General features: G+C 42.8%; 1 protein-coding gene across 2 annotated transcripts in view; it reads left to right on the forward strand.

Moving 5' to 3' along the window:
* Window positions 1–260: 260 nt before the first annotated feature.
* Window positions 261–23,884, forward strand: part of adcyap1r1b (adenylate cyclase activating polypeptide 1b (pituitary) receptor type I) — a 31,801-nt gene continuing 8,177 nt past the window's right edge. For both annotated transcript variants that reach the window (XM_019273559.2, XM_019273560.2), the window contains exons 1-3: window positions 261–608; window positions 10,114–10,260; window positions 15,337–15,439. In XM_019273559.2, coding sequence (XP_019129104.2) covers window positions 10,204–10,260; window positions 15,337–15,439 — 160 coding nt within the window. In that variant the 5' untranslated portion in view covers window positions 261–608; window positions 10,114–10,203. The remainder of the gene's footprint in view (window positions 609–10,113; window positions 10,261–15,336; window positions 15,440–23,884) is intronic.

Consider the following 23,884-nt stretch of genomic DNA (forward strand, 5'->3'; position numbering starts at 1 on the left):
GACCACACACACACACACACACACACACACACACACACACACGCATATAATTTTCTGTGCTGAATCTGGTGTGACTGGATTATTTATTCAACATTCAACTCGTTCATGTCTCACAACTATCATGCAAAATTGGATTTGTGCTTCCTCCTCGCGCGCATGTGTGTGTGTGTGTGACAGTCTTTGTGTGTGTGTGTGTGTGTGTGACAGTCTTTGTGTGTGTGTGTGTGTGTGTGTGTGTGTGAGTGAGAGAGGGAGAGAGAAAGAGGCTTAGTTGAGATGCGCGGTGCATTCTTCTGTGGAGGGCGAAGCGAGCAGCCATCCGCAGGGCAGCAGAATTACTCGAAACATCCTCAGTGATAAATCAACCTTTGGTCGCGCACTCGAAGGAAATCTGCTTGAATCTCTCAGAAGAAAAAACAAAAAACAACCTTTGAGACAAAGTCTGCAACATTTTGTCCACACTGGAAGTTGTGTTGCCTGGAGCCACCGGGGGAGTCTTGTACCATCCCAGCCCCGTGAGGGTTCATTTGTCCCCCTGCGCAGCCTTTCATCAGCCCGGAGGATCCACAGCGCGGGGACTTACATTCGGACAAAATATCGATACGATGGTAAGATGTGGCAAAAAAATATGTATCAAAAACTGTATTAGCTCGAATTAAACATCATCTTTTATTTCCAGCACGTTGACGTCTTGAAGGATGTTTTGGGGAGGAGAGTGGAAATAAGCATGCCGGGATCTTGCGGCATGTGTCGGCTTCAGCGCGCAGTTTGCACACTTACTGCAAATTAAGCATCGAATATTATATTACAGAAATAGAGAAAAAAGCTTATTGATGCCTCAACGTGCTCTTTAACATATTGACTATTAAATGCATCTGTACATGCACGAGAAGCCGCTGTGTCTGCATAATAATGGATGGTTAAAAAATGACGTTACATTGCTGTGAGGGGGATGCAGTTTCCTTTCTATGTCTATATGTCATCCATACAGTCATGCATGCATTATAGCAGCAGTGGATCCACACACATCTTATCCACCCAACAATAATAATATTAATAATAATATGACTTAAAGATGCATATTTATATTATGGGCTCCTGAAATTCTATCAAATCCAGGCCTTTGGATAAAAGCTGTGACCTTGTAATGAATCCTGTCACTGAATATTAATTGCTGCTGGGTTAAATCAGCCCTCAATCACAGCCGTCATCCGCCCTGTGTGTTTGAGAGAGGTGGGCTTCCTCGCTTCTTTATGAATGCTCATGCCTGCTCAGAAACAAGGTGTGTGTGTGTGTGTGTGTGTGTGTGTGTGTGTGTGCCTCCTCCTGCATTTCTCTCCGGTTTGATTGCTGCAGATTGATTGACAAAAACAAGGCTCATGCTGAGCTATTTGTTTACATTATGAATGGTCAGCTGCTGCAGCCTCATTCATAAAGTGATGAATGAGTGGCACATCCGTCCTGAGTCCTGATTCCAGGCCAAACAGCTGCCCTAAGTCTGTTTGTTTGGGGTTTTTGAAAAAGAACAGCAGGCTGGTTCTCTGGACTCTTTATGGGTGTTGGACAAGAGCTGTTTAAATATGTTTATTCAAAAAGACAAAAATGTGAAATTTACAGATCACATCTGCAGAATCCTGTTTAGATTTGCTCCACTTGTTGGAGACAAACATACGCACGGTACGTCACGAAGATGTTGCAAACGTTGGACAGGAACATTCGCAGCATAAGTGCACAGACGAAGAGCTCCTCTTGTCTCTCAGATCTCTGTGATGCTGACATTTAAATGGCCCAATTAGCCTTGTTGTGTTGGCTGGCCTGAGCAGCAGAGGAGGGGGAAAGTGAGGGAGGAGAGGACATTAGGCGGCGGGCCCAGTCTCAGCACGGCAACCTTGTAACACACCCAGTATCACGCATGAGCCGAGCGTCATTTAGTCACATCGAGGAGATCCGTGGATGCTGATGCAAAAGGCTGCACATGATTTCACTCTGTACATTTTTCTTCTACGGCCTTTAAATGTCTTATATTTTTCATTTATATGAAACACACTGATGGCAGATTGTTGATGGCAAATGATGCTTTTGTTGATTCTGATGGCTGAAGATGTTTAGTGCATCATTTTATACACATTTCTCCAAAAAAGCCACACATATTTTGTGGAAACTTTTTTGTAAGTCTCCACTAGAATTTAAAATAAATGTCTGTGTGGAAAAATATCCACAAATTTTGTAAATTTGGAGCCACCGGCAGAGTTTAAGAGGTTATTTCACCACTGTTACTTTCTCAAATTGTCATCATATATAAATTAAAAAATGCTTTAAAGTAAGAAAGTAAAACATGGTGACGTCTGACATGAGAAACACAAACAGCCAGACCATCCAGAAATCAAACAGTGATTCAAACCAACACTCTTTCCTTGCAGCAGTGAAATTATTACGTGCATAGAAACACATTAATATACTGAGCCGACTTCCTTCATTGTTTAACTAAGCTAATAATAACTCTTGTTATTCTCTCAGTGCACGGGTTTTCATGTGTGACACTTCTTTAAACATAAATTCAAGTTTCAAAGGTGTATCTGCTGCCACAGCATATTCAGCGTGGTGTATATTAAAGTGTCAGCAGTCTATCTGTGCTCATTTGCATTAGTTTGCATTAATAATGGCTGCGTTCCATTTAGGTTTTTCCCCATCCCAGGGCACTGGTATTATATATCCTGGCTTACCGCAACATTTAAATGAAACAGAGCCATCCTTAATGTTAATAAGTACACCTGTGGTCTCCCTGCTATTATAGGTGAAAATGTATGCAGTGAAAAGGGTCATTATAATACATAATAACGCGTTTATCCTCAGCTTCACTTTCCATCTCACTGTCACGGTTCCTAGCCGACACCCCCTCCAGGCACGGAGATGTAACATAAGGATGGCTGACTGATGCTGCATGACTTCAGACAGGTGAAATATTAGGAAATCAAAGTGGACCGGCTTGTAGCAGCTTGGTTGTATCGCTTCTTTCTGGCACAAAATGTCCTATTAAATGTTCGCAGACAGGCAATCGAGTGTCTGTGCTGCAGTTTTTAGGTGAGGCTGGTGGTACCTCAGATAACCTGAGAGAGCGAGAGGCAGCCCGAGGGAGAGACTCGAGACTTGAGGTTTCAAGAGCTGCGCCTGGTTTAACGAGGCAGCATCCGGCCTTTTTTCTTCTTCTTTTTTTTTTTTTTAGCAACCACTCCAATTAACTTCAAGACAAATCAACTCAAATGGTCTCTAGAGAGTCAGTCATAGCTTTAGTTGTGAGTTTGTTGCAGGCAGCTTTCAGAGAAGAGATCTTTGGACAATTTATTTTTATTTCAAGTGAACTCAACTCAATTAAAACGGGAAAAAAAAACCCAGAATCAAATAAGAACAAAAAAGCTGTTTGGTATTCAACAAATGTGCAACCTATCAGAAAGGGCTCACAGAAGGATTCACAATGCGGAGACAAAAGTGATGCTTCAAAAGTGGTTTTACTAGACAAGATAAATACAGGCGACAGTACAAATCCGTGAGGCAAAAATCGAGGTCGAAGATCAGGTACTCAAAAACAAGAAAGGAAGACAAAAAGACGCTGGACAAGACAAACTGGCGACAAACAAAGAGAGCGCAGAGACTAAATAGAGGGAAAAGGGGGAGGGGGAACAATCAGGCACAGGTGAAACACATGAGGGAGGCAGGTAATCAGGGAGCAGGGATGACTCACAGGGGAAGGCGGAGACCTGAAAGACAAAACAGCAGGAAAACAGAAAACATGATGGTTCCAGACATGACACAGCCATCAGTGGGGATGAAGCTTAAAAAAATACTGCACAAATGTTGCTTTCTCTCCAGTTGCCTGTTTGACCAGACATGTTGATGGGATGTCACAGTCCTATCCACATTCAGACCAGCAGTATTGTCGGTCATCGCGGTTGCAAAGTGGACCTCGTTTAGCAGAAATGCGCCGTATCGAGACGTTTAAACTGGGCCTGAAATCAAACTAAATGGAATTCTTTTGTGTGCATTTGCATTCCTGAATTTCTCAATCCAGTTTCATGTGGAGTGCAATGAAAAATAAACTCTGTTTCGTTTGACCTCGGTCAGATCTAAAGAGATCATTCGGTCAGTTGGTGCTGGTGTTTAGCATCGTGGATGCAGCCATGCAGGAGTCGACGCTGTCTCGCTGCTCACTGGGTCATGTTGGGAACCAGAGCAGAAACAGGACTGAGGCTGTAGAGCTCTGTCACAGCGGGCTGCTTCTTTTTCTGTGTCACATCTGCTCCGCATATAATACTTTAAAACACTTTTTTTGTCAATATTTGACCACTATGAGCAGAAAACCTCCCAAACACGGAGCCACCACATGCCTGCTTATTCGTTGACATGTGAGCAAACAGTTGCCTGCTTCCACATCCAGCACACACAGGGCAACATTATGCCACTGGGTAGGTGACGTGCAGTCGCTTTGTCAGAGAATAGCTGTTGGAAATGACCGACAGTGGATGACAGAGACTAAAAGTCAACCACACATTAAATAGTAAAATAATTAGAGGATCCACAGAGTTGTAATTCTATGTCAGACACATTATACAAACATTTAATCAAACGACAAAATCTATATTAGACATGCACAGGGCTCCATGGTCAAGTTAGTAATATTAAATGTGTGTGTGATGGTGTCATGTGTGATCAGCATAATACGAGCCAAACACTTTGTTTTTTTTGTATTATTTTGAAGCGTTTGTCAATATTTGAGCAGAAAACCTCCCAAACAGGGAGAGGAACGTTACGTTCTGTACCTCACGTAACTTCAATTTGTTGCCTTGGAGATGTCGCCTACAGCTGTCTTGTTCATTACCCCCTGCAATATTTTCAAACTGATCTGCTGTCAAACAATCATTGTTGTTTTGTTGTTTTTATGGCACATTTTTGTTGAACATTAGTTCGTAGCCAGTGCTAATGTCACTGACAAAAACATTCCTGTGACTGTGACTTCACAATAAAAGCCTGAAACTTGTGTTTCACTGGTTAAATGCATTTTTTTTTTTAGATTATTTTTTTGGCCTTTTATGATAGGACAGCTGAAGATAGACAGGACACAGAGAGAGGGGGAGTGACACACAGTAAATTAGCCGTCCGATGCGGGATTCGAACTGAGGCCAGCTGCAGCGAGGACTATACCCTCCACACACGGGGCGGCCACTAAACCCACTACGCTACCAACCGCCCTCGGTTAAATGTTTTTAATGTGAAACTGCAGGAAGTGTTCAGTCACTTGATGCAGCATGCAGGCTGGACGTGAATGAGTCATTGGGCGACGCTTATGGAAAACTCTGCAGCGAATATGAAATAGTTATATACAGATACAGATGTTTGACTCCAAAAAGCAAAAGTGCTACTAGTTCACCAGTCACCAAAACAGGAGAAACAGTTTTTTAATCAATGAAATGACACATACAACAACACACTCTCTGTGATTGGTTTAAATGGCGTTCACTTCTGATATTAACCCCTGCAGGGTTCACTTGATGCAGCTGTTTGGCATTTACACCAACCCAAACAAATTACACATTGAACTTATGTAGCAGTTAACGTAGTTAACATTTTCTGCGCAAATATCAGGAATTATAATAATTCATTCATCAAAGATACATTAAAAACATCATATTTACTGTTACGCTCTGACACGAGGTCTGTCCCCGTGCATGCAGTGTGTACTTTTCTGAGTAAATATACTTGATTACTTAATAACTGGTTGGTTGTGGAGAGACTCGTATGCGTCTCTGAGGACGACGTGTGATGTTATTTGAACTATTCCTTGTTTTCGTTCCAAAGTGTCTTTGACTACGCAGCCCCCGAGTGAATTGTGGGAAAAACGGGACATAATGGGAGCGAGAAACCAGGACAGTTTTCTCTCTTCCTCCCTCACTCACTCTCTCTCTCTGTAATAAGTGCACCTGCCTTTCCCTCTCCAAAATAATGAAGACTAAGTCATGTCTGTGTATATTAATTCCTCACATAATTCCTTGAGCTAAATATAGAGCCCGAGACTTGAGTGACTTACTGTGATGTTCAGTGGGAATTAGACGGTCCAGTGATGGATTAACACATTAGATGATGATTCTCGAAGCAGCACAGAGAAGAATTTCTTCTACTTTGTTGATTTTTTATGAAGGAAGACGGAGTCGGTGTTGAGACGAGACGTAGAAAGAGGAGATGAGTTCAGGATTTGAGTGTCTGGTAGCGAGTGGAGTCGGGATAAGCCGGTGCATGCCTTTACTCTGCAGGCCGCAACAGCTGTCAGAGCCTGATCAGAACATATCCTGAGGGACAAAAACTGCTCCCAGTGTCTCTGCCCAAAGCAAACATGAAGACACACATCAAGGTGCCTCACTCTTTCTGTTTTCCTTTCTTTCTTTCTCCCTAATGATGTGTCACATCGCAGCGTTTTCAAAGCTTCCCTCTCACCAGAGCTTCGGCGTTATAGGTGAGTGATCATTAAGAGAGCTCCTCGCTCCTCTTTTCCAGCTTATTCCTGAGTGAAATAATTCCTCTTCTCCCAAGAGGAGTCGTTTCTCTCACCACAAACATTCACTCTAACTTTATTAGAAGTATTTATTAAGCGCCATCGTAAAGCTAAAATAAAGACCAGGGTCTAAAATATGTGGGAAATGTTCAGTTTGGAGAGTTGTGTGTGTGCATGTGCGTGTGTGTGTGTGTGTGTGTGTGTGTGTGTGTGTGTTTCTTTAATTATGTGTGTGCTCTTTAGACGGAGCATCAAACATTACGCACACTCAAGCTGACAGTGTTGAACATGAAAGCCGCTGAGACTCATTAAGCCACTGATTACAGCTCAGGGAGGAGAGTCCTGAGCAGCTGCTGACACACACACACACACACACACACACACACACACACACACACACACATTATTGTAGATCACCTCTGGTTTAAACCTGCACTGTTGATATTATCTCGTGTCTTGGAGGTGTGTGCTTGTCCACCTGTGGTCTGTGTATGTTGTGAGTTTTGTACCTGGTCAAAAACAAAAAAAATTTGTACAGTTATTAATGTAAAACATAAGAAAGAAGTCATTTTCAAGAGTCAAAGAGTCACAGTGTTGTGAGTCCTTTGCAAGATTACAGATCTTATTGTTACAGATTTCTTTTGCAGCACCTGGACAACAAGTTGGATATTAATCCCTAAAAACATCAATATATGTTTAAATGTGCGCTACATTTAAATTGTTTTTATTGCTTTACCTGTGATAGGAAACAGTTAAATCACTCCCTCCAAAGCCACAAGGAAGTTGCAGGTCTAACGATGTCTGGAAACACACACAAACTAACCTACTGAGGCAACTCCTGTGTTCTATGTGGTAAAATGACTGATTTTGTCAAAGGAGTAGATATAAACACTTTGGTCTTATTTAAAGTGGCAAAACTATGTTTTGTTGCTCCTCCAGTCCGGAGAAATACTCCTCTACAGGACCACAAGGGCCACATTGTGAGCTAGTAAAACAGACCCTTTGTTTATATTATTTTGAAATTGATTAAATTACCAAAACCAACTGATATGCAGTGAACCTGAGACGTTTGGGCCCTCGGGGGGTCTAAGGCTGCAGGGCACTTATCCGGTTGGTAATGAAGCCTCGGGTTTATTGGAAATAAAATCCAGGAGAAAATCTGGGAGCCAAAAAAAACACAAAAAAAAAACAAACACCTGGTATCCATAAAGTGTTTTCAGCTTTAAGTTTACACTCCAATCAGTTGCATCTCATTGTTTGATCTGGGTCATTGTGAACTTATGAAGCAACAACGGTGGAAGCAGCAGAACATTTTATCTGAGGGATACAGACGGCTGAGTGTGGGAGGTGTTTTGTTGTTTTGTGTACGGTTACACTATCTGCAAAAATACACTCCATCTCCCATTCACTTAGATTAATGACTGTATGACTGATGAAGACGGATGTCAAACCTCTTTTTTCTCTTTGTGTAGTGTGTCCATGACACCGGAAACCTTCAAATACTCAAAGTTGGCATCTTCAGGTACCTTCTGTCTTTAAAGGAAAATGCTGTGTGTGACTTCTTCGCTCAGGTCAGAGGACGAAACACTGATGCACAGACCACAAACTGTGGCATCACTCTGATAAACAGTTTATATTTGTAACAGCACTGCTCAGTATTTATTTTATCTTCACATTAGACACTAGCATTGCATCCTTTTTAGGAGGTTCCACTGCATGGACAGCTGACGTTACTGTACATTAAAGGTTTAACGATTCACTGGAACTCTTTAAACTTGATTTTTATCGTTTGAATGTTTCGGTTTCACTCACTGGGGTCTGCGTCTGCTTTCCAAGAAGTGCCAGTCTGCTGTGAAGTGTTCCACTTACGGGTTTGCTGCCTCTTTGTTTATCTGAACGCTGACACACTGAGACGACAGCGGCTGTGGCAGGATGAGATACCATCAGTGTTTTAGTGGTTTGCAACATACGAGTGTGATTTATTGTTTTTTTTCTTCAGAAGTGAATTAATGGCAGTTTGTGCTCGAGCACTCACCATGAAAGCTTTTCTATAGAAGAGCATCAGCAGCCATTATGGTGGTCTTGGCAAAGCTGCAGCCTCCCATTCATGTTGTGTCTTGTTATTTTCCTGTCTGTGTGTGTGTTCTGTATCAAAATATGAATGAAGGGACTGTTTATGTGTGGCTCTAATGCATTAATATTCAGTAAACATGACTCAAATGTGCTCAGTTTCCACTGTTTCTATTGAAATGCTGACATTTAGTTGAGGTTCAGTGTTTACTATCGTTTAAAAGCTGAAGTATAATATGAAATCGAAGGGTTTCTATTTACAGTAGAGCAGAAGAAGGAGCAGAAGGAGGTTCCAGGTCCACGTGGTTCGGTTCTGATCCAAACTCAGCAGCTCTCTCAGCTGTTGCTCCTGACAACGGGAGGAGGAGGAGGAGGAGGAGGGGCTTGTTGCTGGCAGGGTTTTTGGTGGAGTAGGAATGCCAAGCTGCCAAGCCGTCCCTGTGGGACGAGGCCCGAGCGTTCAGTCCTGCTACTTGGCTTTGCTCGTGCGAACCCTCCGGGCCTGCGGAGTCAGGCTGCATCCACGAGGACACACAGATACATGAACACGGGCTCGTTACAGTCACGCAACTTGACACGCTTGTGTTTGCATACAGTTTGTAAGAGGAGTGTTTTGTTTGATGTCAATGGTCCAGAGGGACAAAAACCTTTTCCGCAAGGCCGGAAGTGATATTTTCCAATGCACCTGCAGCTGAGATGTGCAAATATTCCCTTTGAAAAATCTAAATAATGTCAGAAAATAGTAAAAAAAAATCCAAAATGAGAGCAGCAATATTGTCTCTTATACTCGCGCCGAGCTGATCCATGACTGTTATGAGCTATGCTGGCATCGTGTGAGCGTTTTTCCACAGCAAACTGTGCCTCAGTAAAAAAGCTGTTCGCCTTGATGACGCGGTGGAGGTGTAAAACACGCCACCTGCGGCTCTTCGTCCAACAGCTCGCCGTGTCTTTCTAAAAATTTGAGGCTGATGCACCGAATAAACGCTGACAAATACATGTTGTGACAATTTCTACTGAAGAGTAGCACGGTGAATACGTTCTAGCAACCGGGAAAACAAACATTGCGTATGAAGCTTTTCATTGGAGGAGCATGAAATGTGTGTTACATTGTGCAATGGTGTCAACATAAGAATAAAGATCTAAGATTGCGGTGATCGTGATGAGCTCAAGCCTGCGGGTGGCATGAGTTATGTCGACCTAGAAAGGCCAGACAGGAAATATATAGAGACTTGGTTCTGCTGCAGTAATCTGGGGACATATTTTGACTGTGATGTTTGAACATGTTCACTACCTTATCACTACACTAACCTAAACACATTAACTCTGAGGCAGATCCAGATCCAAATGGAGATTTTCTAAACATTTCCTGTTGTTAAAGTGCTTTCTAGTTTGGATCTGCTCTGATCTGAGACATAAACATAAACATATTCTGTAATTTATATCCTGGTGAGGTAGAAATGTAGTCATCCTGTCTCTTAACGTCCCGCTCTTGTATTTTTCAGATCCCAAGGTGAGCTGCCGTCCTGTCGTGTCCATCTGTCCAGCTGCACGAGCTCAGAGTTCAGAGGAAACTCCTGACTGAGAAACACAAAATGTCTGCTGCTAACATCAGCCCGCTGATCCTCCTCCTCCTCCTCCTCTCGCCCTCGGTAAGCTGATTTAAAGTTTAAATGTCTAACGTGCAGCAGACGTGTGTCCTCATATTCAGCAACAGGTGGAGATGAACATGAATAAACTCAGCAGCAGTAACAGGGGCTGCGGCCTGATTTTCATTCACTCGGTTAAAGTAACCATATGGAGTGTCTGCATCAATAATTCATTGATCGGTGTGTGGCAGGAACGATGTATAAAGATGCTTTCTTATCATTTATTCATTGTTCATTCAACATTATTCCTGTCTGTTAAATATGTGAGGAAGGAGAAGCTCCTCATTACCTCTCGTCTCCTCTCCTCTCCTCTCGTCTCCTCTCCTCTCCTCTCCTCTCGTCTCGTCTCCTCTCCTCTCCTCTCCTCTCCTCTCCTCTCGTCTCGTCTCGTCTCGTCTCGTCTCGTCTCGTCTCCTCTCCCCTCCTCTCCTCTCCTCTCTCCTCTCGCCTCCTCTCCTCTCCTCTCCTCTCGTCTCCTCTCGTCTCCTCTCCTCTCCTCTCCTCTCCTCTCGTCTCCTCTCGTCTCCTCTCGTCTCCTCTCCTCTCCTCTCCTCTCCTCTCCTCTCCTCTCCTCTCACAAAGAGATCTTTTATTACTGTTGTTAACTGTGAGTCATCACCCATGAGCTGGTGCATTGTCTGAGAAGCTCAGAGATGAGGTTCAGAGAAGATGGTGAACAACAGCAAGAGGCATGTGTCTTATATATACAGTATGATAGACTCCTCTTCTTGTTGTTAGAGTGACAGAGACAAACGGAGAGATGGACAAAGTGTGGGAAGAAATCTCAGATCTCTTTAGTTTGGATCTGGACTCTGGATCCTGTGCCGGTGAGGGTTAGGATACTGAAATACTTAAAGATAAATGTTAGTAGAAGATCGTGGTTTGGTTGATTATGAGAAGTAAACTTGTCACCTTTGATTTGAAGTCAAAAATGACCCTCCTGGCATCGTGGGATTAGGGTGGAGGGTGTCAGAGATCTGCTAAGAATGCAGAGAGAAGAGTGAGTGGATCTGTAAGAGACACGTTGATTGAAAGGGAGATACAAGTCCTGAAAGCCCGCCCTGAAGGCTAACACTAAATACCTAAATCCTTACCTCGAGGGGGTCTTCAGGAGACAAAACGAGCCTTCAGATAAAGTCTTGTAGATGAAGCTTTCCAGGAACATTTTCGGCTCCAAAGCAGACCACCTGGAAGAAAAGTTTATCTTTGAAAAAAATGAGGAATCACCAGAATCAAGTTGGCAAACTGTAGGACTGTTCTGCTCTGAAGACAACACAGTCTTTGCGAATGGATGCAGCTGCAGGAGGACAAACATGGAAACAAGAAGATCACAGCTGCTCTGAAGAAGGATCTGCCTGAGACTGATCTGCCTGTGTGGCTACAGAGGAGATCAGGCAGACCAGGCAGGAGAACCAGAGAAAATGAAAAGAGACACTCAGCTGGAAAAGCCTAAAAGATTAGACGAGGAAACACGTTCCCAGACATCCGAGGAAAGGGGATCTCTCTCAGAATTGGCTTTCCTGAGGTTTTTCTTCTCTTGTTCATCATTTTAACTGCTGCTGATGTGGGACTGTGAAACCTCCCGAAGCATCTTCACATAATCTTCACACAGTCAACTTAGTATGTCTAACATTAAAGCTGTAAATCAGGGGACAGGCACTGATCTGCACTGCTACCCGATGAACATATATTTTCCTTGTCATAAGAGGATATTAGATCGATTTCAATCAATTTAGTTTTTGTCAATATTATTTTTCTACTTGGACCATGTTGATCCAGTCTTTTCCAGAGGTGATGAGGGCATTGGGGGAAACATCAGACACACACAAGACTCAAAGTATGTTACTTCAAAATACAACTTTTAATCTGCTATCTTTAAACTAGTAATATATTAAATCAAGTCTCACTAAAGATGTGAGAAATCTGTTGCCAGCTGTACGACCAAAAGCTATGAACTATGTCAACAGCATCAGGCGCTAACATACTGTAACAGTTCAGGGGTCAGTCCATACATTAAACTCTGCTGTGTTAATTATATAAAGGTGGAGGAACATGTGTTCATGAGTTAGCAGCATGCAGATTAGACCGACTGGGATCTATCCAGTTATGCAAATGCTAATGAATGCAAGCCAACGTGACTCATTCAGTCTGGTGTTTGCACTTCATGGCTTCTGGTATTTTAGTCAAACGTAATTAAAAAATATTCACAATCTACATCATCACATGTCAGTTAAAACCAACCATTTTCAATATTTCACCTGTTTTTAGTATAAATGGGTCACGTATTAACTGCTAACAGTTACGCTTACTGACATTCATCAGGTATAAATATGAATTAACAACCAATATCTGTGTTTGTTTGATGCAACCTAATTTAATTTATGAGATATGTAAATGTGAATCTTGCAATTAATTTTTAATAAACTTAATTTGACTTCAAAGTCAAATTTTCCTCGGATTGGATATGCACAAAAATGATCACACACGCCAAAAACAGACTCGCAGAGACAGTGGAAAACTCGTTTTTTTTAACCGCTGACCCTCATTTCATTTCATTTACTAACATCGTTAGCATCCAAAACTGTATAGAAGCATCAATGAACAAGCATGATGTAATGCAGCTGCATTAGTTTAAAATATCGTTTAACACACGCTCACACTCAGTCATGTACATGTACTGTGAAGCGGATCGTGCTGGGCAAACTCAGTCTGACCTAATTAGATACAGTGAAGTGATTTAGGGCAGACAGATACGATATAATTAGTCACAGGAGGTTACACAGCAGAGAAATAAACACAGAAGTACTGAAACTGTTCTTTAGACTTTGTAAGACTCGTATAGTGTGTTTGGCTTCCAAACAGCCACGCCGACCCCCAGACTACAAATTAAATTCATATGCACTTGATGTTCACTGGCAGCATTGTACGTCGGTGGTCCAGGTTTAAATCACATCGCACACTGCAGGTGCTGAATTCCTTAACTCTGTTTGGTTAGGTGTTAACACAGCTCAAAAACTACCAGCAGGACATCACTCCAATTATATGATAGGATTCTTAATATTTAACCATGCCCTAAAGGTTTTCCACATGCCTTCCCACTTATTTTACCTGATTAGACCTCTTGTCAGTTCTGTGTGGGCGTGTACAGACTGCGCCTGATTGACCTGCCGGCTTCATTTGTTGCACCTGTCAAGACATGGTGACCTGATTTTCAGCATAGCTCCACTCAGGTTTAACCCGAGAGGAGGTGTAGGTGGACTAAGTGGGAACACCTGTATGAGCGCGCAAAAAACATTTGAACTGAGTGGTTTTACTTTTTCCTGAGCCTTTAATGTCGCTCTGTCCCACATTCTTGTCTGGGGAATGTTTGGGTATTTGTAGTTCCCTTAAGTTTTCTTGGAAATGTAATACGCTGCTGCAAAACTAGTTGCATCAACGACGAGTTTGCAGTAACCACAGAAGTTCACAACAGCAGTGTGTGTGTGTGTGTGTGTGGATTCTTGGCCACGTTCTTCCTGCCCATGCTGTCCATCTTGACCTAAATCTGTGGCCTGTCTGGTTGTGGGTTTCTCGACCTCAGCAGAGGATATACATGGAGCTGTTGCTTGATTAAGAGATTTATTACCAAAATAACAGCTGAACAGACGGCAGATATCAACCTTCAGGGAGCTGATCAAACGTGCCAAAGAGATATTGCTGAATGAGTTTGTGTCGAGAGGAAGAAGTTATCGTTTTGTCACACAGATTTTCTGATTAAATGTCGACCCATAAATCTTCACTTCACAACGATTTCAATTAAAATCGCTGCATTTAACCGCGTCGACCGCCAATTATCACCTTTTTAAAGTTGTAAGCAAGTGTTAGCAAGCAATTATCTACTTACACATCCAGCAGATATGAAGCAACACTGCGATTCATGTTGTGGAGTCCGGTACTCGCTTTCCTGTGTCTGGCTCTTCTGCTGTTTGTGCTCGACAAGATGTGCACACTGAGTTTTACTAAGACGGCTTCCTGCTGCCGTTGGAAACAAAGTGTGGTTTAAGTGTGACAAATGTGCACAGTGTGGACGCGTAGTGTTTCTGTTTCTATTCATTTATGGAGTCCAGTCGGAGGACGCTTTCACACGTAGCCAGCCACGTCAGCGGGACGTGGATGTACGTACAGAGCTTACGCAAACACTGATGATGAAATCCATTAGAGTTTAATCTATTCTATTAGAGAATATTTTTTCTTTCAAACAATGTGCAACAAATGTTTTAATGATGTCATCAATCCAGCTATCTGTGCTTGTGCCACTGCAGAAGTGTTGCTGTAGCTCCAGAGTGCAGCACATAAATCATCTCGGCAGACTCGTGCGTCCACACTTGTTTCCACACAATGCCCCAAACCCGCTGTGTCTCTATTACTCTGGTAAATCTTCAGCGCATGAATCCCGGAGCGAGTGCTGTTGACGTCAGCCGATGAATGCTCAACTGCTCCTCTGCTACACCTCATAAAGCTTGTGACGTGGTGTCTCCCCCGGACTGACGCCAACGCAGACACACAAGATCGTCTTCTTACTGCCCCCCCCAGCGACCTCCTCAGTCCCACTGTCAGCGCTGTATTATGCAGCTGTCAGAGGAGGGGGGTTATGAAGGAGGTGTCTCTGGATGTGACCGACCCCCCTCCATGTCTGGAGTCGTAGCTCCGGGAATCTGGACTGTCTCTGGCCTCGATTGTATGTGTGTCGGTTCTTAACAGATGGGAGTAGTGCCAGGCACGGTCCAGTGTGGAAGTGCAGGTCTGAAAGCCATTCCTGCCTTGTTTTCATTAGAGTAATGTCCCCCCCCCCTGTTTCCTCTGGGTCAGTTAGCGTGGACAGAGTGCCAGCAGCTCTGAAATGGTTTGTTTAATTGGTTGAGTGTTTAAAGAGATCCCAGAAGCTAAGACCTCTCCCACACTGTGGTGTGAACCGCATGGTGAATCTAATGAAGCAGCCTCTTCCATTTTTACCTTTGGCTTCTTCCTCTTTGATCTGATGTAATCTTCATGCCACTTGACTCTGTCTTTCTCTGTGTGTGTGTTCATGTTGTGTTCCAGGTTTCGAACCAACAGGTCCCCACTAACTGTGTGATCAAGAGGGAGCAGGAGAAATGCATGGAGATGATAGAGTCAGATGATCCTGGGAACGATCCAGAATATGGTAGGTTTTTTTTTTGCATGTGTGTGTTTGTTTCGCCTCTAATCTCATCCCTTCATGCTAACCGCTTTGTTTAACGGGTGTTGTAACAGTTTTCAATGTAATTAAAATAAAACGCAGAGATTAATAATGAGAACATCTTCAGGGCCTCCGTACTAACGAGCGAGCGATAATTCTGCAAACCGCAGTTGACTCTGACCTGTTTGTCTGCAAAGAGAAGATCATTAGAAAGACTTCACCGCCGTGAAAAATAACTAAAGCAGGGCCGAGAGAGAAATTCAGCAAAGCAAATCGATTCTTTTATTTCACTCTGTGCCTCTGTCTTCAGAGTGAGGGAGCGGCTGAGGGTTTAATTGGCAGCGTCTCATGATGATGATCCCTAAAATCAAAGCTGATCAGTGAGACAGTGAGTGACAGGCGTCTCTCTGGCTGATTATAACGAAGAAGGGAAGATCTGACAGGGAGACAGAGAGAGGCCAGTTAACCTTAAAGTCTCTTTTGGTTTAGAGTGGCCGTCCAAAAGCACATACAGATACAAGGCGTGAAATGACTCCTCTGCTGCGTGGGATGCCACTTGGCACTTCTCCTGCGTTTATTTAAAAACAGTACAGAATTCGATTATTCCTCCACCGCTGCAAACTGTTAGAAGTCTTCATGGTGGTGCTGAATCTTCAGCTGGATGGAGAGAGGGACGGAAAATTGTTGTTGTGAAAGGACGGCCGTCGTCTAAGTGTGACTGATTTTAATAAAATGACAGAATGGGCCAAAGCCACTGAAGTGGTCATTTGATGAATGAAGCCAGCTGGAGCCGGATTGTTGCGTTTCTGTGGCCACCTGTTGGACAAAACTGGTAACTGGTAATGTTACTGTGAAAGGATGCTGTCGAGGAAAATTCAGCATCAGTTTTACCAGCTGAGTGCACTGTGAATGTGTTTAACTGGTTTTATTACATCAGCTTGTCATGGGGAGCAGGAGCATGTAAGATATCTGCACAGGAAACTACCGCTGTCTCCTTAAAGATGTCATCCGTGTTGTAGTTCCTCGCATCAGCTTGGAAACCTTTAGTGGGGTGTTGGCTACAGAGCAGAGAAGAGAAGAGGTTCATTTCACTCCACTTCCACTTTTAGGGGGGGCAGGTGATCTTTAAGTGGATTGAAGGTCGACAGTTTATTGCACATAAAGGTGGTTTACGTCATCTGAAAACTGCTAATCTGAAGATTCATTTGAGATGCAGCTCAGAACTTTCTAACTAGTTTTTCTAGTCTTAAATCTGTAAAAGAAATCGTGGTTTTGCTTGACACCTTTTCAAAATTCAGAAAGTTTAAAGCGTTTACGGGCTTAGCACATATGGTGGACGCATATGAACGTCATCCCCATGCTGTATTATGAGTCTTATAAGTTGCTACAGGTGTTTTGGGTTGAAACCATTTGTCACACAGATTTGGTGCATGTCAGTGCAACACATTTATACTGCATGCTAAAAACTACACGCTGCTTGGGGTTTGCATAAAGTTGGCACATCTATAAAGCGGGTTCCCATAAAACCATTTCTATTCAGACATCATGAGGTGAGGAGGTCAAAGGACTCCTTTTGAAAATGAACAGTTCCTCCCTCATCAAATTCTGGCCTACCATTGGAGGGTTGTCGGGACCAGTCAATGCTGTTTCATATGATACCTGTATCTTCACTCCAGCTTTAAAACTGATCCCGCTCCAGCCTCTCAAAGACAATAATGTCGGCCCGAGGACATCGAGCGTCCTAATGGAGTTCAAGTCACGAACTAAATTTAGAAATCAGACCGTCCTCTTTTAGCTTCTGCACCATTAATGCAAACCCACATAATTGTTCCCAATAACTCAAACATCATTTAAGAATATGAGCTGCCATTTTTTCTAGATCTTTATTTATTGTCTTTCATAATTGTGTCCCAGCAAGACTGATTCATAAACATGGGATCATCACATAAAATGCGGCTTTTCTCATCAAACATCGTCTTTCTCTGTTGTCTTCAGTCTTTCCCTCCTTCTTTTCAGACATTATATATTATATATTTGATATTTATTAGAAAAAGATTCACAGGCTGTACAGGCAGAAACTACTATATACAATTATTAAATGTTTTGACTTCCAAAATGAGACGTGAATTCAAAAGTAAAGATATTTCCTCCTGATATTTCAGCTCTTTCAGTTTCAACCTCGACGCAGATGTCTAGTCATAGTGTGTATTTATTGTTTATTTTCTGAATATATTTCTTGTTTTATTTGTGATTATTTTAGATATTTTACATTTAACAATGGCTGTACAAAGCATTATATCAGTATAGTATTATATATTTTTAATGCTTGTTGATTTTGTTCCTGTATTCACTTTAATATTAATTATGTCCATACTCAAAACTCTTTTTACCTGCAAATGACCAAAATGTTTTTTAACTGTGTAAGTTCAAACAGTTTAATGAGGAGAAAAACTCAAACAATTAACTGCAGTGAAACAGTGAACTCAAATATCTGTTAATAAAGGATTCGTTGTTTTGAAATTTTTCCCGACAGTTTACAGTCAGACCAAATGATTTCTTGTCCTTGCAGAAATGAGAGATTCAGTCATATTTAACAAAAATTTGGACAATTTTTATTATTTTAACAGAGATTTTTATAGTCTTGTCATTTTCCGTTTTTTCCGCCATAGACAAAAGAAAGGATGTGTCAGTTAAATAAGGAAACTAAAAACATTTATTCTTGCACGTGATATAGTGTACTGTACATTGACTTACTGAGTTCAGACCACTGTAGCACTGCTTTATTCCAAACACTAATCTGTCGTATGTTCTGGCTCATCTTTAGCCAAGACGAGTTAAAGTAGTTTGAGGCCTCCCGGTTTAAAATACTGATTTAGTCTTAAGCATCATAAAAAGCACTTTGTTCAACCCTTTTTTTCTCTTACTTTGCAGTTTGTTTTGAAATTAAAAAGACAATTAATTATTTTTTTTTCTTTTTAAATCATCACAGAAGTCAAATTTGTGCTTAAAGGCACTTTTGGAGACAAAAAGTTGAGTCGATTGGGTCGGGTTTCAGAGGATAGTTGAGTCGGCCAAAGGAAAAAAGTTTAACTCAGCCTTTGCAGACAGATAACGGCCGTGCAAAAAACTCAAAGAGGAGTCGATTAATGTAACACCTGTCTCAATGCGCTTGTTTGTCACGCTAAAGAGAGACGATAACTGCAGAAAGACAGAGATACTGCAAGGTGGTACAAGGGGAGGAAAAATAAAAATAAAATTCTTTAGAAACAAATCAGCAAATTGTATCAAAAAACAGTGAAGTGCTGTGATGTGTCGGCGTCTACACCTTCACGTCGACCAGTACGATGTTGAAAACTCCCCGCAGGAGGCTGTTGAAGAGGCCGGTGTGACAGAGCGTCGCCTCCACAACATCCGCACAGAAAGTTCATGAAGAAAAAGAAAGAACATCCACTGATCCTCACATTGAAAAAAAAAGAAAGCAAAAGAAGAAACAAACACATGGACAATAATGCAAATTCATGCAGCAGTTGGACTCATGACGCTTTGGTCACGAGTTCTTTTTCATTGACATTTTTCTGTACTAACGGTGTTTTAAAACTAGGATGGATCCTCTCAGACGTTTCGTTTCCAGTGCTGAGATTCAGTAAAGAGAGGTTTGTGTTTGTGGTCGTAGTCGGCAAACCTCAGCACTGCGCACATGTCCCAAAGAAGACCTCTTGAGTCTTCACCTAACCCTGTATGTGTGTGTATGATTTTTTTTTATCTTTTATTTTTTTTGGCATTTCACATAACCGTAGGAAACATGTCCTTCTAATAAATACTGCTCGTTCACCTGTTAGATCCAGGTGAATTTCTCCTGGACTTCTTCGACCCCCTTTATATGTTGTTTTTTTTACATCAGTCCACAGTTTACGCAGGAAAAGGGTCTTGCGTCAGTAGAGGGAAATAATACTGAGCTTTCATACAGTCAATAAAGAGTGCTGCAGTGGTTAAAAATGATGTTGGCTGTTCTACTTCAGCACTAAATGGGTTTAATAAGTTTGGGTATGACTTAAATTCGCCAGCTGACCTTCATCAAACGCTGATTCGATGGTGAAAAGTTGAATTTTTTTAACACTGATGTGAACTATTTAACAAATTACACTTTCTTCTAACTGTACATCAGAGGGGTCAGAATCAAAGCAGCAGGGCCGAATATCATAAATTTAAAGTCCAAAATGCTGAATACTACATTTCCCATGATGCAGCTAAATGGATCTGTTTTAGATCCTCCTCGCCTCCACCTTCTCCATACACTCACACAGGTTTTCTCTGTTAAAAACGAGACAATAAAAAGAACTGACCTCCATGTGCAAAACCAGTGGACTGCCCTTAAAGATTTACTCGCCAGAGTTTGTCTGGATTAAGTTAAACCATGTGAAATGGCTCGGCAGCTGTGAGTCTGTATTTAAAGAGGATACAGTGATAGTCTTAAAATACATTTTGGGATGAGAGTTGAGGACGAAGCGTTCTCAGACAGACTGGAATGTAGAGGGCACGCGCCGCAGAGCTCTCTTGGTCCCTCTGTGCATTACAGCAGCCGATACTGTAGCACCAGACAACTTGAAACACTAACACGACTATGTACAGAGAGATAACCACACTTCTCTGCATGTTACAGCCCAACAAGACACTAGATTTACACTAGAATCCTAATCATGCCCTTTGAAGATGTAGGCTGCTCTCGGAGCAGGTTTGATTTTGACTCCAGGTCAGAGGTCGGGACACGGTAAGATTCATATTTGACACCTGACGTTCAGGTTTCATGGTTTCGGGGTGAGAACAGCTCAGACTAGAGGTGTTCTGGGTCGGTGGAGTTGAGTTGGGTTTCCATCATGGTTTCGTCTGGGTACGGGTTGGGGTAAGGTTGAGGAACGGTGTGTGAGGCTGGTCATTGGGACGACAGTGGGTGTGGCAGGTTTGCGGCGTCAGGTCCGGAGGCGGCGTCGTTGCCGGACGTGGCGTCCCGCCGATGCCGCTCAGGTGGCCGGGGTCTCCGCCTGCAGGCTGGACATGCGGATCTGCGAGCTGCTCTTGCTGAGGATAGACAGCTGCGTTCCCCCGTTCACCCCACTGCTCGCCAGCGAAGTGCCGGTGCTTCAGGTCCACAGCAAGTACCTGTTCACCGTCCAGCTGCGCCATTTCCTCTTGATCTCCGATGCACCTTGAGGGATATACTTCACAAGGTCATTATTAATGGACCTCGCTGGAAAGAGACAAGCTCACTTCCCTCAGTCCACTCTAGCTCTGTCTGGACTGTATTTAAGGCTCAAAGTTTTACTAAAAAATAATGTTTTCTTCAAAGAAACAAGTTGGTTTAAACCAATTTTCAGCTGGATTTCAGGTAAAATTGAAATCTTTTTATGATCACATTTCACAGAAAAAAATTTGCAATATAGATGTTTTCCCCCAAACCCCAAAAGATGTAAATGTTTATTATAAATTAGTATTATTTATAAATGTTAATTAGAACTACACTGAAAAGATTTATCCTCCACCTAATTCAAGTACTTTGCATGTCAAACCTCGTCTTTCCTCTGAGTGCTGTTGCTTCTTAATTAAAGTGTATATATTAATATAAGAGTGTTATAATGGCGTCAGTTACTGATTTAATGGAGGTTTACCTCTCGTTCAGAAGCAGTAGAGGACGGCCACACAACCTGAAGACGACACACAGATTTAGAGGATGAGACCAAAAACACACAGAGATGCATCTGGAAGTCAAGTATAAACGACAATTACAACATTTTCCTCTCAGAGGTGAGCTTCTCACTGCGAAGGATCCGAGGCCGGAGTTCAAACACCAGGCGCTCCCTCTTGCTGACGTTCTGGGGGAGAAGGCGAACACAGTGTAGTGGATCCCAAACAGAGGGTCAGCAGCAGAGTGGAGCGAGCCAACCTCCTGTAACACAACAACCACACCCACACACACACCACACAACACACACACACACCACAAACACACACACATTATGATGAGAGGCTGCAGTGTGTCTTCATTTTAAACAGCACGACAAAAGTCTGTTCCACTTACAGGTAAATGCTGGATTCATTTCCACCGATGTCTGGGGACTGTAACTTCTGCACGAGGTGATGATGATGCCGATGAAAGCACAAAGTTGATCTGTATAAAAAACATGAATATAATATATATATATATATATATATCTTTTGCAAATGGAGGATTGTTTTCATTGTCATCATAACTTCATACAGCGGTGATACTGTACCATAATCGAAGCCAGCACAGGTCCTTGATCACCCACCAGATGGCAACGTTGTCATTCATGTCCCAACACCTGATCGTGACAAAACAGCACATTCAGTGGCTGATCAGACGAGCTTCAGCATGGATCTCATCTTTATGTTCCTAACCTACCCGATGTCGTCAAAGTGTAGCCTCAGCCACCGCCCAGATGGTCACCACACAGCGGGGGGGTCCTGACATGAAACGTGACATTAATAACGGTGCATCCATCAGTTATTTTAAGCAGAAATCCAGCGTGTGTGTGACGTGGTTGATGTCTCACCCCAACCGATGATGATGTACCGTAGAAGTATCTCTTTTCAGGGAAGAAGGTCTCCACCCAGTAACGTGAAGAGGTACGACACCTCGATGAAGAGCCAGAAGTAGTTAGAAAGGACGCAGTAGTGGAGAATATCATCACGGCTCGACACTCCAGCTGCGAGACGGAGAGGCGAGGAATTGGGAGGACGGCTGTTAAGACCAGAGAGTAAGTGCAGCTGTGTTTGTTTTACTCACAGTGTGTATGAAGCAGTGGTCGCTGTCCTCGTTGGTGTACAGCACGCCGTCTTTGATGAAGACTGAAATAGCTCTCAAGATGAACGCACAAAGAGGTTCATGTGGATGAAGTTCCTGGTACAGTGCAGCTTCCTGCGAAAGAAGAACATGCAAGAACAGATATGTTCATATAATCTTTTGTGATACTCGTACTGTAGTAGTATTCTTGAGTACAAGAAGCCGTAATAGCGAACTACTACTACTACTCTAATAGTACAGCAGCACGAGCAGTATATTGGTCGCTGAAGTGACATAATTACCTTGTGGTCATGGACGGACTGGGACAAAAAATTGGCCTGTGCATTTTGGACCAGAGCAGCCCCAACCCAAGTCCGTCCCGTGGTTGTGGTACTGGTAAAACCTTTGGCTGCAATCTGCCATCTTACAGGTCTTATATCCTACAGGACCCTGAGGCGTGTACAGTTATTGTGGCGGACCCCTCCCATCATGTACACAAACTTTTTGACACACTTCTCCCCTCCGGAGGCTGCAGAGGCATCGTGCTCGGAGGACTAAAACTTTGCGAAACAAGAACAGTTTCTTCCCTCTGCAGCTGAAACTATGGAAAGGCTGGTCTTATACCCCGTTAACCCCGTCTACACGTGAACGTTACATAGTTATTGTGATTTCAGATTTCTCAGTATTCTCTTGATCTCTTTGTGGCTAAGTCTCATCTAATGATTCCTAACGTCGCCCCACCCAGCCGCAGTACCACCCATGACCACTGAATGTCTCACCTGAACTGCACAGGATGACCATGGCCATGGTGGGGAGACAGAGGTGTGTAGCCCACAGTGTACAGAGCTTCACTGACAAAAGTACATCTCCTGAGATGGAAACACAACAGGACAAAACGGTGAACAAAGTGTCTCACAGTCTCAGTGACACAGCTGCGACGCCGTGACACACTCACTGTATGGTTGCTGTTTCCTTCCTCGTACAGGCAGGCATCGATGTAAAGAGGGAAGGTCTCCGACCAGCCGTACTCTGTGCGTTACGACTCACTTCCCCAGCTCTGTGGACAAGAGGACCAACGCAAGAGTCAGGAAAAGAAGTAGACTGAAGTTCACCGCCTTGAATATCACGCATATCTTTACATTTATTGCATTTTCACTCTAAAATCAACTCTACGTTTGTTTAATGCGACCAGAGAATGGATTTCACACTGTAAACAGGGAGCCTTAAAAAAACATCTAATAAATCAGTGTGATGTAAACGTGTGTGAGTCGTCCTTCACAACTGACCGAGTCTTCTTCACTGATGTACTGAGAGAGAGTTCAGGACAGTTCACCTCGACCACCTCTCCGATCCTGGCAGGCTGCCAACACGTCAGGTTGTCCCACATCCACGGACAACCTGAGGACACGACAGGTAGACAAACACACATATGTTCATATACTCAACTCAACTCAACTCAACTTTATTTATAAAGCCCTTTAAAAACAGCTGCAGCTGACACAAAGTGCTGTACATAAAATAGAACATGAAATAAGACATATAAAACAAAGAACAATATAAAAACAATAATAAACGATAAAACAATGTTAAAATAATAGCAAAAACAGAAACAGAGTCTCATGCTGGGTTAA

This window comes from Larimichthys crocea, chromosome XVII, assembly GCF_000972845.2.
Source record: "Larimichthys crocea isolate SSNF chromosome XVII, L_crocea_2.0, whole genome shotgun sequence".
Lineage (NCBI taxonomy): Eukaryota > Metazoa > Chordata > Actinopteri > Sciaenidae > Larimichthys > Larimichthys crocea.